We start from the raw sequence: 18891 nt of genomic DNA, 5'->3' as shown, positions 1-18891 counted from the left end.
CTTTGCTTGACAGCCTTTTCTGTTTCTAAAGGACCACCCACCCATGCCTCTAGTACAGCCATTTCTAACTCTTAATCAACAGTTTAAATCCCCAATAATGCATAATAGGTGGGTCACTTTCACTCTGAGAGTCTTCTAAAGAATCACCATGTATTCAGAGTGTATCGAAGTGTCTCCTTTCTTCTACAGATTCTTAAATTCCTGGGATTTACAGCATTTGCCAGCTCTTTAATGAGCAGATTCATTTCTGAACTAATGTAACCCTAAGACACATATCTGCAGAGTCCTCCTGATTGTGTTTTACCCTAAAGCCTTTCTCTTTTCAGTTTCCTCAGTTTGCTCCTTTAATTTCACTTTTAGAACTTCTTGAGGCTTGGTGGCTGAGCCACACAGCACAGGTCTTATCTGATGTGCCGGCGCCTGGTGTGGTCTAAGACACACTGGTGTTTTGTTCTTGAAGTACAAGACTGATGTTCTGAAACCTAGATTCCAACACAAAGGAAATCATTAGCTCGTTTTGAGTGTCTCTTTTCTTCTCTACCGTCCTTCCCCTACCCTCTCTGATACTTCCTTAGTCCTGTGCACTGGCAGCAGATGGCAACCATATTCCGAAGCTGAGTTATGTAGGAAATCGTGCCACGGAGAACGGAATGGCTTCAAAGTTAGCTTTCTATTCAAGTGGGATGGCAGAGACTTCTGGAGGGGTGAACTCATCCTTCGTTCATTTAATCCACTATGCATTCAGCCAGGAATTTGTTATTCGACACATCTTTCTACTGTCCAGCTAGTTGAGGGAGGGTGGGTGTGAAGAACTCTCTTGAGGGCCCTTCCAGCAGGAGGGCACCAGGATTCTATGCCAACCTCTTGTTTCCCTGGGCTGTGCCTTCTGCACATCACATCACACCATTCCCTTGAGAGGAGCTTGGGAGCACTGGGTGTGGGGTGGATTTCTCAAGAACTGTCTCCTTGCTAGACTGGCAGTCACATGCTGTATTCCCTAGGCAAAGCTTAGACCAGGGAAAAGGGTGAGACAAGGAGGAGGGTGTAGGGTTGCAGCAAACTGTGCAGGATGGTACAGTGATGGGACGTTGGAGTGGGGAAAACCTTTCCTTTTTTGTTGTTTCAAGGTTTGCTGGAGCTTTCATCTAATCATCTGTTTGAGCATCTTGAAAATAAGTGTCTATTTTCATGATATCTATCAAAAACAGGCGCCAGATTATCCTACAAAGTCGACCTTAACCCTGCCATATTGCTACTAGAATCAAAACATGTAGCAGCCTACATCCAACAGAAAAGTGATTCTGTTTTCCTAGCATAAAAATCAGAGGGTATCTGAGATGCACTCTGTTTTGTAGGTCTGCTGAATAAAAACAATTAGGTAAAAAATCAGTATCGCTACTTTTATAAATGTGAGAAATGCTCACAAACACACCACACCCTCACTTTTGTCCAGTTCTTCCTACCACACTCATTCATCTAGTTATTCATTCAATAAACATTTGCTGAGCACCTACTGTGGCTAAGTACTCCTCTGTGAGGTGCTTGGAATTCAGCAGTGAACAAGAGAGACAGGATTTCTGCCCTTAGGAATTCTTCCACCTGGCCGAAATAAGCATTTAATAACTAACTGCTACAATATTATTTGAGGAACAGGAATGATTAATTTGTCTTACCTAGTATTTCTTCTGACTCTTTCTCAAACATATTTCTTGAAGGTCCAGACTCCTTTAACCAAGAAGTTCTGTCTTAAGGCTCTCTCTATTGTTATATTCATTCCTTTCTTGGCTACAATGTTAAGAGTTCAGATTGCAACTGCTACTCTTTTTTTTTTTTTGGTGGGACTGTAACCCTGAGGATTGTTACTTTCAAGCTCCACACATATTTTTCTCTGTAAATACAGTATCATCTAATTTATGTCTTTGGATTCTGCTGATTAGCCCTCAACATGTGATTTAAGGAATAGTGTATATGAGATGTAGAAATCCTCATTCAGTAAGTTAATATTTTAAAGCTCTGACTTGGGATTTATACAGACTTGCACGCAGTCTAGTTAAGCATTTGATCTGGAGCTATTACTAAAAGGCTTGTCGCTCAAGTTCCATACCCATGTGCCTCTGGAATTCAATATTCAGCGGCCAGAGTGCTCTGTAGTAGAGAGAAGCAAATGTCTGAAATTATCTCCACGCATTACCCCAAACTATATAGGCACCATGGGGCAGGAAAGGCTCACTAGGTACAATGAGCCAACAGGTCTTACCAAATTTCTTCAGATTGTGCCCCCCCCCTCCTGCCGCCGCCCCGCCCAACTACCGCAAACTGCTTCAGAATGGAAGCAAGTAAGTATGATGAGTGACTAAGAGCAATCCTCCTCGTCAGTGAAACACATTTACTCTTCTAACTTTACCTCTATTTTGATTTATTTCAAAATACTCTGGAATCCATCAGGCAGACTACTGTCTTTCAAAAAGATAAAAGATGCATTTTGTTAGTTGTAAAGTGTGTCATTTGGGAAGGGACTCTCTGGTGTGGTGCGGCATGACAGTTTGCCCATTCTCTGAGCTACACTTTCCTTACCTGTAAAATGGGGTGTTTTGTAGGAATGATATATATAATGTATTTGACACAAGGTGGATGTGCCACAGTATTACTTCTCTTCCAGTGTTAGAAAATACAAGAAAAGTGGGGGAATAAAAGAAGGCAAAAGGATGATGGAGAGGCTTCCCTGTCTGCTCAGGTCTGAACTCAAGAGGGAACAAAGAAAGGGGCCCTAGACTTTTCTGCAAGTGAGGAATAGACCCTCCAATAGACCCACAGCTTTTGTTTCAGCCATTACAGGGGGGAGGGACCAGGCCCTGACTACAGCCTCCATTTATGCTGCATCAATTTTAGTACATATTTACTTAATAATTTAAATCCTTTAGACCATAGCTAATGCTCAAATTCACTGAGTGCTGTCTGTCTGGCCTGTTTTAGGGGCTTTCCATATGGCATTCCATCTAAGCCTTACATGAGATATGATACACTGTGAGACAGATACTATTTTCATCCTCATTATCCACTTGAGGACATGGAAACCCAAGGAGGTTAAGTCTTTACTCTAAACTGCATGCACAGGCTAAAGTTCACATGAAAAAGGGCAAATAACTAGACCATGGGGTGACAAAACATTTTCAGAGCAACACATGGCCCAAATCTTAGTCCATTATCACCATGTTCAAGAAGTATCTTTTATTAGAGTCTGTTAGCACACCTGCCCCTGCCCTGCACACCAAAAACCCAAAAGAGCTTCTAGAGTCAGTCTACCAGAGACTTTTCCCCTGCTGCTTCTTAGCTTACTCTTGGGGGCCCAGGTTATAGGATGAAGATTCTGACTGGGACACATCCTGGGGAAGTGGCTCTTTCCGTCTTTTAGTTCCCTGACCTCAATCTCATGAAAGTTATACACTCCTGTTCAAGAACAGCCCACACATGGGCATGCATCTGTATGTGCCTCACTTCTTTGGAAGTTCATAGACTTTGAGAGGCAGACCCCATCATGGTGCCCATGGACTTTAAGGCCTGCAGGTCAGAAATGCTTCCCGGAGGGAGGGGGTGCCTCTTCCTGTATGTCACTGTCCAAGTCACCGGGTCTGGTCAGAGGTGCCATCCAGCCTGACAGCCCAAAATTGTGAGGCTGCTTTCAGAGCTTGGGATCCAATTACTCCTCTGGGACCTCAAAGTCAGGAATTAAATGGAATAGGCTAGATATAGAGGGGTTTTCTTAAAGTTGAAAACAAAAAATACCCAGGCCTGCCTGGAGAGACCACAGTAATTCCCCTCCCCCCCCCCCCCAAATATATATACTCCCTTTTCCTGGGGTTAACTTATTACAGTTGAAGTTCAGAGTTGCATGTGTAATTTCTTTTCTCTTTCTTTCTCTCTTTCTTTCTTTCTTTCTTTCTTCTTTCTTTCTTTCTTCTTTCTTTCTTTCTTTCTTTCTTTCTTTCTTTCTTTCTTCCTTCCTTCCTTCCTTCCTTCCTTCCTTGGGCCACACCCACGGCATTTGGAGGTTCTCTGGCTAGGGGTCCAGTTGGAGCTGTAGCCGCTGGCCTACACCACATCCAGAGCAACACCAGATCTGAGCTGTGTCTGTGACCTACACCACAGCTCAAGGCAACACCACTTAACCCACTGATGGAGGCCAGGGATCGAACCCCTGCATCCTCATGGATGCTAGTGAGATTCATTTCTGCTGAACCATGATGGGAACTTCCCATGTGTATTTTTGGCCATGAGACGTGGGCTTATGCTCTTTAGCTCAAATTTATACACACCTTTCTTTCATGATCCCCTTTATATCCAAGTACCAGTTGAGATATGAGGCAATATTATACAGCAAAGGAATAAGTGATTATACAGCAAAGGAAATGGTTATAGCAGAAAAGTGAATGACAAAGTTAATTTAGTTCACTTCCTGAAATTCTTCATGTGGTTTTTCACCTGCTACACCAAGCTTTCTTAAAAATCATGTATGCCCTCGTCTAATACTGCACAAGATCTTGGTGTAAAATTGTTAACATGAACCCAGCTAAAATCACCAAGGATAAATGAGTTGTAGGAAGTTCTTTTGGGGCATTGAAGAGGAAAGGAAAAACTTTCCTCAAGGTCCATTTTGATGTCAACTATGAATTCATTTTTCCTTGTGAAATTATAGAGACATATTCAAAATTCCTCTACGTGGTTAATTGTATAATTTCTAATAGTGATAAAACAATTTTCTTATTTAGCTTTAGAGTAATTTAATAGCAGAGTAAAATAACATTTCATTTAGTTGTTTCCAGAGCACCACCCTGAAGTAGGAGTAACTGCAGATACTGTGTGTCCACGGGACCATGGCCTCAGGGATGTCTTTAACTATCAAAGCGAACCATACAGACTAAGCAAACAAATTAAAAAATGTCCCACAAATAACAAACTTGATTATGCCTTGTAACAATGAAGGAGTACATGAGAACAATACATAGGCTTGTTTTTAGTAACTACTTGAATCAGACCTGTAAAATGGGGGGTGTTTTGTAAAAATGATATAATGTATTTGACACAAGGTGGATGTGCCACAGTATTAGTTCTCTTCCAATGTTAGAAAATACAAGAAAAGTGGGGGAATAAAAGAAGGCAAAAAGATGATGGAGAGGCTTCCCTGTCTGCTCCCTATTGCAAAAGAAATTCACAGAATGTGGCATTAAAAAAAATGGATTATGCTTTGAGAAAACTGGTTTTAAAATTTTCTTTTTTAGAAAATTTAAATGCTTAAAGTATGCAATGCCTGTCCTCTATCTAATGCTCAGAGATTACTGTGGGTTAGTGAATATTTGTGAAATAATCTGAAGATGATGTAATGATTCTTGCAAAACATTAGTTCTTTTTAGCTACAGGGAAGAGAAACCAATGTTGTGAAGAAGTAAAGAAAGAACTAATATAATAAAATTACTGATTCTTTGGGCTTAGACAATGATTAGAAATTTCTCTTCCCCAAATTTATCATTCCAATTGCCCTGTAAAATGGGAGATCTAATTCTCTCACCTTGTCTATTTAATTGCAGAGTCTCCCATAAACACTGGCTTTTATTCTTCAGTCTATAAATGGGCTTGGGGCTGCTGTATCATAAAAATATTCACTACCTTGCTTGTGCATTACCTGTTCATTATTTTTTTTTAAATATTAGACTTTAGATAGTAGTTCATAACTTGCTTTTTCATTCATACTCTTTGCTCCTGAACTCCTTTTTAGTTATTTTATTTATTTATTTATTTATTGTAATTTTTTTTTTTTTGCTTTTTAGGGCCACGCCCTTGGCATATGGAGGTTTCTGGGCTAGGGGTTGAATCGTAGCTGCAGCTGCTGGCCTAGGCCACAGCCAGATCCGAGCTGTACATCACAGCTCACGGCAATGCTGGATCCTTAACCCATTGAGCAAGGCCAGGGATCAAACCCACGTCCTCATGGATACTAGTCAGGCTTGTTACCATTGAACAAGCTTCCCTGAATCCCTTTCTAAGGGTATTTTTGTGACCCGCCTGATTCTGTTCTCCTGACAGCCTCCAGGAAGCTATGGATCCCTGGTATCCACAGCACTCGGCACTGCTGATCGTTACTCTCCCTGATGGCCTGCACTTTCCTGCTTTTCCTACTGTATCTCAGACCATCTTTTCTTTCCCTCCTTTGAAGGGGGCGTGTCTTCATTCTCCTTTTCTTTCTTATCACTCAATGTAAATATTCCCCAAGGTTCTATCTTCCTTTTTTCTCCCAATAAAATCTTTGAATTTACTCCTATGTTTATGGCTTAAAGTATTGACTTTTCACCAAAGAATTTGCTACCCCTAAATTCAAATCTTGCTCCACTCTGGTACCCTATCTGTAACTCAAAGTTAGTTGTCTCCATTGGGCCTACTCCTGCTATCTTACCCTCATCAGTGGGCAATCCTGAATTGTATTCTCTTTTCTTCTAATTATTTCCTTTTCATTTTCTCTCTTTGGTACCTTGGAATTATCTTTGAGGATTTCCTCTCTCTAATCTAATAGTCAGTCAGCGTCAGGAGCTGTCCACCCTCATCCACCAAGTCTGTTGAACCTGGCTCCTCCCCATTCCCTCTGTCACCAAGCCCTTTCAGGTTGCTAATAATCCAAATTACTGCAAAGCTTCCTGGGCTCTCTCCTCCCTCCAGCAACCCTCTTCCACATCCAAGCATGTTCCCCACCCTTGTTGCCAGATTGGATCTTTCCAAAGCAAGGTTCAGATCATGGCAACCCTTACTTAACACTCCTCCACAGCTTTGCCCCGGCTTATACCTTAACCTAATGCCTCACCTCCAATGAAATTCCATTAATCCTTTAAGAGAGCTTAGTGGAACCTTTTCTGATAAACTAAAATGGATGTCAATGTTAACTGGATTACAACATATTTTATGAACTTTCTAACTCCTATCTAAGATAATGATGATTTGAGGGCATGTACGCATTCTTAAGATTCAGGGTCTATTTGGCTCCACCTTTGTACCCCTGCAGAACTCAGTGTAGTGGCAGACGCAGTCCACACATGCTTGCCAAGCAAGTGAACTGGAGGTTTCGATGCTCTGGTGCATCCTGGTACTCAGGGATGAATCTTTAACCATCTTGCAGGGCAGTTAGTTATGGATATATCTGATCTTCTCTATGAGACTCTAAGTCTCTGAGCAGGACTCCAGTTTATAAAACTACGTCTTTTTTTTTGTCTTTTGTCTTTTTACGGCTGCACCCACGGCATATGGAGGTTCCCAGGCTAGGGGTCTCATCGGAGCTGTTGCTGATGGCCTACGCTACAGCCACAGCAACTCGGGATCCGAGCCATGTCTGCGAACTACACCACAGCTCATGGCAATGCCAGATCCTTAACCCACTGATTGAGGCCAGGGATCGAACCCGCAACCTCATGGTGCCTAGTCAGATTCATTTCCACTGCGCCACAACAGGAACTCCTAAAACTGCATCTTGTACAATACCTAGGCTTGGTTCTCACAATGGATGAATAGTCCTGACTCCTTTTGGTTCAGAAAACCTATATTCTCTAAGATGCAGACTCAATGACAGGCAGCACAGCATGGTGGGGATGGAAGGGGGAAGGATCCATTTTTGGCTTTTCCGCTCAGTATGCTGGGAAACTTTTGGTATGACACTTGCTCTCTTGGGGCCTCAGTTTCCCCATCTGCATAACAATAGGTTTAGACCAGGTAAGTTCTAACTAATACATCTTCCCTAGAGAGAACAAAGGATGTAGGAGCATAAGAAAAGCAAAAAAGAAAGCAGATGTGCTTATTCAGCTGATGTGGTAATAACAGGATTTACTATAGTACCTTGTGTGAAGTGATTGGTCGAAGGATTTGACTTGAAATTTCCTTAAAGCAGGGAATTCCTAGAATCTTCATGCATGCTTTCAACTGATCAAATGATCCATCTCTGAAGGCAGTGGTAACTTTTTTTTTTTTTTTTTTTAAGTCAGAATGTGAGACTCCCTGACAGATATGGAAGAACACTAATTTTACATAATGAAATTTGCCACTAGCAGAGGAAGCACATATGAAACTGTCACCAGCAGCTGCAAAGAAGAATTAAAGATGTGCTCCAGCAAGATATGAGATGGCAAGATGAAGAATAGAGCCCTGCAAATCAGCAGCCGGCCCTAACAATTACATGTGGACAACCATAAGCCATTTACACAATATGTGGGAGACTAACACGGCATGGTGTGACTCAAAGCAATGGGCCAGGAGCCTGGATTTCTGAAGGGACCTGGGAGATTTCATAAAAGGACTGATTGCTACAATCTGTCAATGACAGAGCTCCAGAGTGGCACTCACAGGTGACTCTGTGGCTCCAGGAATGAACCTCTCAATAAGAAAAGTTATTTTAATCTGAAAAAGAATGGATATATGTATAATTGATTCACTTTGTTGTACACCTGAAACTAACACAAGGTTGTAAGTCAACTATACTCCAATAAAAGTTGAAAAAGAAAAGTTATTTTGAATCTTTCATCAATAAATTATCACCTAGATCCTTCATCATACTTTCCTATATCTACTGGCCTCACACAAAGAAAAGCATTTCTACCCATTACAAAAATAAGTGATGTCTTGTTTTATTATTTATTTGGAAAGAAAATGTCTCTAAAGGGACATGCACTTCAGCCCAGCTAACTTTTAATGACAGACAATGTTACCCAAATACAAATTGTCCTGTGAGTTTATGTTAAAATGAGGCAAGTCATAAGAAGGTCTGAGTCTGGTCACTGAACTGCTCTGTTTTCTGAGAATACCATGCTCTTTTTGTGCCTCTGTGGTCTTGCTTCTGTTGCTTCTGCCTGGAAGGGCAGTCCCTCCCTCTAGTACTGTACACACACCTACTCCTTCCTGATCCAGGTCTAATTTCACTTTCCCTGCAAGGCCCTTCCCACTGCTTCAGAAGGTTGGGAGCTTTTTGTACACCACTGCACATTTTGATACTGTATTTGTATGTCCCCTTGACAGACTGAAAAGTTGGGGCAAGTGTTTGGGAACATCCTGAGTTCCTAAAGTGTGGGGACGTAATTTTGTTTGTATCTTCATCCCTAGTCCTAGCTGAGGACTAGGCACAGATGCAGTGCTTCAATAGCATTTGATGCATGACAGAATGAAGGCAGGCATGAGTGAAGGAGGCAAGAGTGGCTTTCAGAAGTTACTGCATCAAGTGGCTATGCAAACTCACAGATTCCAAAATCAATCTCACAGTCACCACAGGTGAAACCATTGGAAGCGGGGAGAATTAGGGGGGTGGGAATAACATATACACACTACCCTCTAAAATAGATGATTAATGAGAACCTAATGTATAACACAGGAAAATCTACTCGATAGTTTACAATAAGCTATATGGGAAAAAAGAATGAATATATTTATATGTATGACTGATTCACTTTGCTGTATACCTGAAACTAATACAACATTGTAAATCAACTATACTGCAATAAAATTAAATTTAAAAGATTGGATATGGAAGATATCCAATTAAATTAGCATTGTAGTGAGTGGACAATTTTTATAAAAAAGAGGGACAATTTCATAAAAGAGGCAGATTGTGACAAAACATCACAAAATATAATTTTTAAAAATAAATGCGTCCCCAGATATACTAAGTGGAGACACTAGGAAATTAGAGCAAACAGAAAAAAATTAACTTGCCTTCTAATCTACAAGTGTGAGATGAAGCATCAAAACCTCTAAATAAGAGGGTATCAGAGGTAATAAAAATAATTCCAAAGAGGTTATGTATCAATTAACTCAGAGAAAGAAAGGTGACTTTTAAAAAGGGAAAGACTATCTTTGAAGAAATGAATCCACACTTATAAGTAAGAGCTTTACTTGGTTCATGAAATAGGAAACGGTTTAAACTGTTAGCAATGAAAAGGTAAATATATAATTCTTTAGGGGAAGTAGAATGAAGAGGAAGGCAAGATACTTTGGGGACAATGAGATCATTTAATTATATCAAAGATGCTCTATTTAACTGATATGGAATCTATTAGAAAATTAATAGCCAGCCATAGGATAGTAACTATCTGTATGGCTTATTTCATCCCATTTTGGCTCCATTTCTTCTGCAAATTAGTGTGACCCCAAAATGTTTTCAGGATTGTCCAACTTGTCCTAAATTCCATAAATAAACTCTTTCAGAGGATGCTGTTTTTTGCCATGTCTCTATTACAGTTCTTCACAGATGGACCATTTTTGTCCTTCCAAAGTCTAAGAATAACTCTTTCAGTTATCAAGACATACCAAAATCCAGTTCAGCTGCTCCTGTGGGATTCCAGTTAGTTTAGACACATCTGCTGAGATACATGCATTTGAATCCAAATGAAGCTTTTGTTTGATGATACATTTTGAACATTTATGGAGGTTTTTTTGGGGCCAAAATGTTTTTCATTTTTTGGCACTCCAAACAGAGATCTTCAGTTATAAACACTGCCTTCTGAGCACCTCCAGCAGAAATCCAATCTTTTCATGCGAACAGGTGCCTCAGGAAGTTTTTGGAAGGTTTTACACTGAATCAGCTTTCTGATTAGAAACTTTCTGAACACGCAGTCAGATTTGCCAGAGACCTTCAAACTTGCTTGAGCAGTTTTCACTCACACAGACACACATTCACACGTACAGACAGCAAAGTAAAAGCAAATCAGAGCTCTGTAAAACTGAAGTCTCTTTCTTCAAGGTTAAATACTATACACAACCCAAGCAAACAAAATTTGACAAGAGAGATAATGAAGAAATAGCAAAAAACAAAGTTCTAATTTTCCATAAACGTGCCCCTTAATAGCTTTACCTGAGAGTAGAGGCGTCATCTCCCTTCAGTAAAAATTCTACCTCACTCATTTTCAAATAAAGCCTCAAACATTTGTGTTCTTAAACACTGTACCTTAGAGTATTGCTACTAATTCCTTTTACTAACAAACTTGTTCAGTTATTTTGAAACACTTCCTTCTCTGACACAAATAGATTCAACCAGATTCAAACCTACAAGAATTAAAAACACTACTCTCTAAATCTGGGGTTCTTTGGGAAAGAAAAAAAAAAAACAAACCCTGTATTTTACCTGATTCCCTACTACTTTTCTTTTCCAGTTTGAACATAAACTGAAAAGCTGTTACAGAGTAAAACAACTCTTTAAGCCTGAAGCCTAAAAAGTTACTACAGAGGAAAATCACTCCCCCACTGGGCATGCCCGGAATTCAGGGGGAAATCTGCTTTCAAGTTGTTCTGATGGCCCTGGACCAGATGCTCTAAGGTGGCCAGAAACCTTTGTCTACACCCACTTAGCAGATTCCTGGCTCTTTATCAGGGACTACGAGGTTTATTTGCAGAAATGAATCATTTCCTTCAAAATATCCTTCACCCTATTTACATGCTTGCATATTCCTTCCATTTTGTTTTCCCCCTACAGCTTTACTAAGGGAATTAATTATCTAGAAGAACAGGAACATACAGTAAGTACATCTGAGATACAGGATGAGACACAGTATGTCATCTATTAGGCCTGGCTAAGACCAGCAGCTGATGCTAAATGGGAAGGAACATGCACCAAATGTTTTTTAATCACAAAGTTAGTAATTAATTGCTCTTTAAAATACATTTTATGCTTCTTTCTGTCTGTGTACATGAAATGCACATTTATTACATGCCAAAAATTACAACATTATGGCTTAAATGTGACTGGCACGGAAGTCCGGAAATCAGAGTTAATGTTCCCACAGCAACTTTAATTCCGTCCGTGTGCACATGTAGAGCTCTTAATGGTCTTCGGTCCACGAGAATATGTATGGATGGTTTGGGGAGGGAAGCTAAAGACCCACAGCCTCCACTGTAGTTATAGGAGGAAAACAAAGGCTAAAATCTGTGCTCCTTTCTACCTACATGGCTAAAAAACAATGTCCCCGTGCCTGGTGTTGTGTAATCAGGGAATGAAAGAATCTGCTGTGATGCCGGCACTCAAGGGGACAGTTTCTGTTGCTGTGGGAACCTGAACTTTGCATTTCCTGACTTTGGGGTAATTAAAATGTCAGCCTTAATGTGGCATTAATGTCAGCTTGCCATAAAAAATCCTCTTTGTTTTGTTCTCTAAAAAAATTGCTGAAAAGTTCATAGTGAACCGAGTGTACTAAAATCTTCAGTCTTGGGGACTGAAGCAAAGGGTTGGGAGGGGACGGCCAGTGAAGGTGGCCAGCGAGAGAGGGGAAGGGAGGAGCCCACCAGGCCCCTTGGCCCCGTTCAGCCCCAGCAGAGTCATGCTACCTACAGAGCTAAAGTTAAACCCACCCACACGACAGTTTGGTAATGTGTAAAGGTTAAATTAAAAATAAATAAAAACTGTTAATGCGTAACTGCATCTTGGCAAGGACACAAAAAAATGAGACAGTCTGATGAGGCCAGCGCAAACCATGAGAAGGTAAGTAACCATGGGTGTTCACCTTCCAATAAAACAAACATATCAGAATAGGTGATTCTACAGCCAGAAGTAAAGAGACTGCCAAAAGGGGACAGTTGCTTCTCCCTTCAGTGGGAATCTTCTTTGGGGGAAAACAAAATGGGACCGTCTGTCACACATACATGACTGTGATGCGCTATAATAGCTTGACAGTTGTCGGGAAAGGTTTGTCCCACGGCGAGCGAGCTTCGCCTGCTCTCCTGACTTGGTTTAGTCCCATGTAAGCATTTAAAGGGAGAGACTGGCTCAGCCTGTGCAGTGGGAACTGTTCTATCAAAAGCCTAGGGGTTTGGTACCCTTTGCATTCTGAAACTCATCTTAATGCCTTCCATCACCACCGTCTCTGTATGTTTACCATGAGATTTTTAGAAATGGTGAAGAGGCGACAAGCTAGGAGGTGACAGGGGAAATATGGCTAAAAGGTGAATGTAGTGGGTGCATTGCAAAGCTGCACACGTTGCAATAGCGATGCCAACCTTGTCATTTCACCAAGGAAAGCATTTCACACTCATATTCCTTCTTGTTTTAAATATTACTGGGATCTGTTGCTGAATCTGAAGTGGCTCAGCAGGTTAAACAGCCAACTGAGAATTGAAGGGGTCAGACGCATCCTCTTGGCTCCAAAACATGGCCTGTGTCCTTCAGGTTTAACGATGCCATGGCTTGCCTATCCCAATCGGTTTGTATGCAGAGCTGACTTTTCTTTTGTGGAGATGCTTACCCATCATGTTTCATAACCCCGTCACCAATATGAGTAGTTGCACATTTTCAAGATGCCTGCTGCAAGCCAGGAATGCCATGTCTTGGCTTGGAACAGAGAATTCAGGCTGCTTAGTGAAGGCAAATCTACAGACACCCCCCCCCACCGCCCCCGTATCTGAACGGGTTAACTACCAAGCACATCATTCATCTAGCTGGGTGTCAATTTTCTCAGTTTTCTCATCTGTAAATTGGGGAGAATTATGATGATTGATGGAAAATGGGCATTAAAGCCCGACTAAGAATAGTTTTGCTAAACACATGACAAATAAAAAGGTGCTATAAAAATTCAGGCACTTGTGAAAGCTTGGAACACCACACACTAGTGGAATGTTTCTGAAGTTAAAGATACTAACAAGTCAAGGGCACTATTTTTAAATGCCCCAAATCTGTTCATTCTAAATAGAAACTGAATATTTTACCTTAAAGAAATTAGGCTTTTAAATTAATCTATGGTAAGAATGACATTTGAAAGTAAAAAAAAAAAAAAAAAAGTCCTCTTGAATGCAAGAAGAGCATCCAAAATTTTAGCGGCTTAAAATAAACCTCTTTCCTGTCTTCTCTCAAGCAATCTCCAAATGGACAGATTTCTGTGAATCTTTCCTCAAAACAATTTTCTTCTTAGTGTAGGCTCAAATCAGGACAAACTACAATCCAAATATATTTGGAGAAAAGTATAATCAATTTAAACAACAGGTTGGAGCAGAGAAGACTTACACATCTTAATGGCAAAATCAGAATGACTTTCTGAACAGCTGGAGATTCGGTTTCTCCTCCCCGTTTGTTCTCCTTCCAACTGCATTCAGACCTTACAGAGAGCAGATCCACTGGCTTCCTTAGGGGCGCCAAAGGCCTGTTTCTTGTACGTATTCCTTGCTAATGCCAAGGTCTGGTCAGAGGATGCTTATGGTAAAGTATAATAAACAAAGCCCGGTACTCTTTCTATTCAGCAAAACATTCATTTTGCTGTAACGGGATTTCTGGGCTAAGGCCATTCTACATAATCTTCCCCATAAGCTGTGGCAGAAAGCCAGGTGTTGGAGGTCTGCATGCAGGAGCTCCAGGCCCTTCTCCACAGGAACAGACTACCTTCCTGGTAGGTAGGGACAGTGCGCACATGTCTATGGGCACCGTGCCATGCTATTTTCCAATTCTTCCTGTAATTACTATTAGGCTGGAGACTGCCAGGCAAGAAGGCCAAGGATGTTGCTATTTGGACGGTCCAGAGAACACAGCCCCCACAAGTGACCTGCAAGTGTCTCTATAGAAGCAGCAGCTTTGTAGAAAGCACGCGGGCTGCAGAGATTTGGATCTTGTTATTTCTCATTTTGTTTTCTAGTGACAGCTGGAGCATGGTCTCAGCTCAGTCATGAGTTGAACAAGCCTCCTTCACCCCAACCCCAACTCCTGGGTCACGTCCCTTTATCTAGAGACAATTGTGATGAAGAAAGTAGGGAATGGAATGTCCCAGCCTCGTTTAGCTCTCGCCCCTTTTGCAGAGTTTTACGTCTGCCTTGTCAGAAAAATAACAATAGGAGATTTAGAATCTCATTTCCTAATTAATAATTTTTGCTCTGTGGACAGGATAAATGGAGTCCTTTTTTGAAAATAAAGGAAGAACCGCCAGCTCTTTGCCTGACATCGTTATGGAGATCAGTTCTGAATAGTTGTTGGGAATCTCAAGACTAAATTCTTTCGGACTGGACTCCAAGTTATTCCATTCCTTTCCATTGTCAACACACGTGTTTCTTTCTCTCTGAAGTATTGAGTTACGCTTCAGAAAGAGAAAAATATCTCCTAACCGTGATTTATCAACTTTCTTAAAATAGAATTTGAAGAAGTGACTCTCAGATTAGTGGGAAGACAGCAAAAATAAACAGCAATGAAGTGACTTCAATAGCGACAATCTCATTAAGCTGCCCATTTCCAAATTTAGCCCGTAGGCAGTTTTTTTAATTAAAAAATATTTTTAACCTGGATTCTTATTGGCTACGTGAAGTCTGGGTGGCTTCTGAATTCTTGGAAGCCATTCTCTTTTCTTCAGTAAATTTATGCTATCCTTTAACCACTTCAAAATAAATTGAAAACTGGAAAGACAGAAATTCAGCCAAGCTACAAGAATTAATGCAAAGCTGACTTGCGTTAATGTAATTTCAAAATGGATGTTCCCTTGTGTCTAACTGGCCTTCTGAGGTCCATACTTGGTTGTTCAATTTCGTCAGGGTGGAAGGGCCATGACTGAGATCAGGGGGACAAAGGAATCATTAGAAAGCAGCAACCCGACTTCAGTATTTGAGTTAATGTTATGAAAAAGAAAGTGGTTCACATAATTAATCAGCCAAACGGCCGGTCACCTGGTTTTAAAACACACTCTAGCTTTGAAAATTTAGATGTTGGCTGACTCAAAATGGTGGTTAAGTTACTTTTGGCTACTATGGAAGAGCAAATGGAAACAGCTTGCTCTGAATACAAAAAAGCCGGAACCCCGGGGCGGGGGAGAAGCCTGCTCCAAGCACTAAGAGGACACCATCACCTTAGCCGCGTACTCACAATCAGATGACCCGGTGTGAGCGTGAGAGTTTGTCAGTGAATGTGTTGGGTGGATGAGGGCTGGGTCTGGAGACAAAACAGCTTCAAAGTTCAGGCAGGGAAGGCCCGGCTTGGCGCTGGATCCACCCGGCTGAGTAATCTCATTCTCCTCAGATGCCTTCTGGTTTTCAGCTGTCTTGGGTTTCTTCCTGAAAATAAACAAAGGGCCCTTTGAAGGAACTGACTGCATATTTGGGAAAAGGCATTTTTAGAATCTGTTAAAGATAACTTGATTTTTTTTAAGGGGGGATGGGAGGGAGTCCAGTATGTCCCTTGTTTTAAAACAAGCTGATTCTTGTTTTTTTTCCCTCCAGTAATGGCCTAACTGGGAACACATGAAAGCATATGGGCCAAGCAAACAGCACCACATTTGGACTCTGTTGGCTGCATAAAAAGACCCTGTCCCAGAACTTTAGACAGCTTGAGCTACGTATGGCTGACATTATCCAAGAAAGCATCCTTTTTTCCCCCCTTAAGAGTTTTAACATGGTCTGGAAAAATACTAGTGGAGGTTTTACCGTTCTAGCATTTGTCAGGAAGCTTAGAGACAGGACCCGTGGAGTAATGGGAGGAGCACTGGACTGGGAGTCAGGAGACTTGAGCTATGGTACTAGCTGTGCCTCTAACTTGATGTGTGGCCTTGGGCACCTCACTTCACCTCTCTGGGCTTCAGTTTCCTCATCTGTAAAATAAAGGGCTTGGATTAGAAGGCCTTAAAGGTTCCTTCCAGCTTTCAGTTTCTACTCATGGAACACATTATGGAACAGTCAACTTTCTTGCTATTATTAGATTTTATTTTATATCAACACATAATTTCAAATTTCAACACACAATCTAAATTTGCAGGCTGTACTGATGAGAGGGATAGTGAGGAAAGGATTTGTTAAAGCAGTAAATGAAAAAGTGAAACGAAGAGTTTAGATTCTAGCAGGTAAAGAAGGATGGTGTCGCACAGAGATCCTCTATGCCATCTCTTGATTCATCCAATGCTTGAGATTCTCTTTGTTTTTTGATTGAGTTCAGGATCCTGGAGTACAGGGGTATGATTGGGTGTTTGGGAAGAGATGGGTGAAGAGCATTACAAAGTCATTGTCACTGGATGTTATTTGGGACCAGGAATAGGAAGGAAAAGAGCTCAGTCATCAGTCAGCTCCCCTCCTAGGACCATGCAACTGATATAAATGAATAAATGCTTAGCTTATGCTGCAGGCACCCCTGGTCCTCATCAAACCAGATTCTGTGTCATACCCTGAACAGCCCTCCAATTCCCTTGGCTCGGTGCCTTTTCTAGAATCACGTGTATGGTGACCAGAGAAAGTTTTTTATTTTACTTTTTGGTAGGAGATATGTGCAGTACAGAATTTGTTGTAAGTAGGTCTGTTCCCATGTTTCCCTTGTTTCTCTAAGCATGGCAATGGACTTGTTACACAGAATATTTTGTGTTGAAATTTGTTGTACTGGGTAGTTAAATCTGCCCTCGCAGAATATGGTGTTATGATTAGCATGCTGTGTTTCTGGTCCAACAGGTTGTGAAATCAAATCTGCTTTTCCTGAGGGCAGGAGGCAGAGATGGCATGGTAAAGATGAAAATAGAAGGAGAGCTTTCAGACAAATTTTTCAGGATGGAGGAAGCCAATACGAAAGCAACAATACAAAAGCGACAAATTGCAATCTTTTGCTGACTCTCTGTTGAATGGGTGGCTGAAGAACTAGTCCCCAAATCTTGAGTGTCTTCATGGACCTCCAAGGAGCTGGTTTCTATTTTTCAATGTAAGGAAAGGTCCAAGACCAAAGTTTCCAAAGCCCAACTCCTTTCCTTCCATGAAAACCCATGCCTCCTCCACGGTTCCTATTTCTATCACTGATGTCTGTCACCAGGTTTGTCACCAGGTTGGAAACCTCAGGATCATACACCTTCCTCTGCCTTAAAGCCAGTGTGTCAGGTCTTGACAATTGTTCTTCCTTCATATTTTGCACATCTTTGTTTCCTTTCTGTTTCCATTGCTATCGCTTTAACACTTTTTATTTAGACTGCTGTTTACTTTCTGACTACCCACCACCTTGATTTTTTTTTTTCTTTTTATAGCTGCACCTGTGGCATATGGAAGTTCCCAGGCTAGGGGTCACATTGGAGCTGCAGCTGCCGGCCTAGGCCACAGCCACAGCAATACCTGATCTGAGCTACGTCTGTGACCTACACAGTTTGCATCATCGCCATATCCTTAACCCACCGAGTGAGGCCAGGATCTAACCCACATCCTCACAGAAACAATGTCAGGTCCTTAACCTGCTGGGCCACAATGGGAACTCCCCCCTTGACTTTTCTACAACCACAGCTTTGCTTTCATTAAACCTGAGGTGACCGCGGTAGCCTGACCTAAGGTGAATTCCCTACCTGCTCTCGCTTAGCTCCCATGTCCCACATCTTAGCCTTTCACATACCTTGAGTATTCCCAGAACATCCTGGGAGATCTATATCTTTGGCTCTATATCTTTACTCAGGTTATTTCCCTCGCTTTGAATGACTTTTAAAAAACTCTAATAGCTGAAATCATATCTTTCCTTTATACTTATTAAATATTGTCTCCATCTCATCTTGTAATTATCTCGATTCCTCTCTACCATATAGGACTTCTCTAGCTCGTTCTCAATTTTGTCTGAAATCTCCAAGCACTCTGTACTTCTCTTATTTTACTCATTAAAATTTTGTTTCAATAATGGTTATTTATGTGCTTATTCCCTATGAGACTGTAAACTCTCTGAGGGTAAAAAAATGTCACAGCTATTTTTGAATTCTCCATGTTCATCCATTTGTTCCTTCCTCCTTCCCTCCCCCTACTCATTTATTCATGTATTCATTTCAAAAATACTTATAATGTGTCTATGATGTGCCAGCACGAGCTAGGAAATAAAACAAGCTGGTTTCTGCCCTCCCAGACTTGCGGTCTAATGTATACTGTTAAGCAGAGTAGCTTAGACAAAGCTGTCATTCAATATAGGTTTGTTGATGGAAT

The 18891-nt window shown here is 41.2% G+C and overlaps 1 protein-coding gene across 13 annotated transcripts in view; it reads right to left on the bottom strand.

Annotated features, from left to right (window-relative positions):
* The window catches only part of ZBTB20 (zinc finger and BTB domain containing 20), a 799736-nt gene that overhangs the window by 28730 nt on the left and 752115 nt on the right, over positions 1–18891 (bottom strand). For 9 of the 13 annotated variants that reach the window (XM_047791839.1, XM_047791859.1, XM_047791849.1 and 6 more), the window contains 2 exons: positions 16396–16559; positions 15839–16026 (listed from right to left, as the gene is read on the bottom strand). In XM_047791839.1, the coding sequence (XP_047647795.1) occupies positions 15839–16026; positions 16396–16406 (199 nt within the window). In that variant the 5' untranslated portion in view covers positions 16407–16559. Of the gene's footprint in view, positions 1–15821; positions 16027–16395; positions 16560–18891 lie in introns of all 13 variants that reach the window. The other 4 variants (XM_047791899.1, XM_047791915.1, XM_047791924.1 and 1 more) reach the window with 2 other exon arrangements.

The sequence above is a fragment of the Phacochoerus africanus genome, chromosome 1, assembly GCF_016906955.1.
Source record: "Phacochoerus africanus isolate WHEZ1 chromosome 1, ROS_Pafr_v1, whole genome shotgun sequence".
NCBI classification, from domain to species: domain Eukaryota; kingdom Metazoa; phylum Chordata; class Mammalia; order Artiodactyla; family Suidae; genus Phacochoerus; species Phacochoerus africanus.
This window is presented reverse-complemented; position numbering and strand designations above follow the sequence as displayed.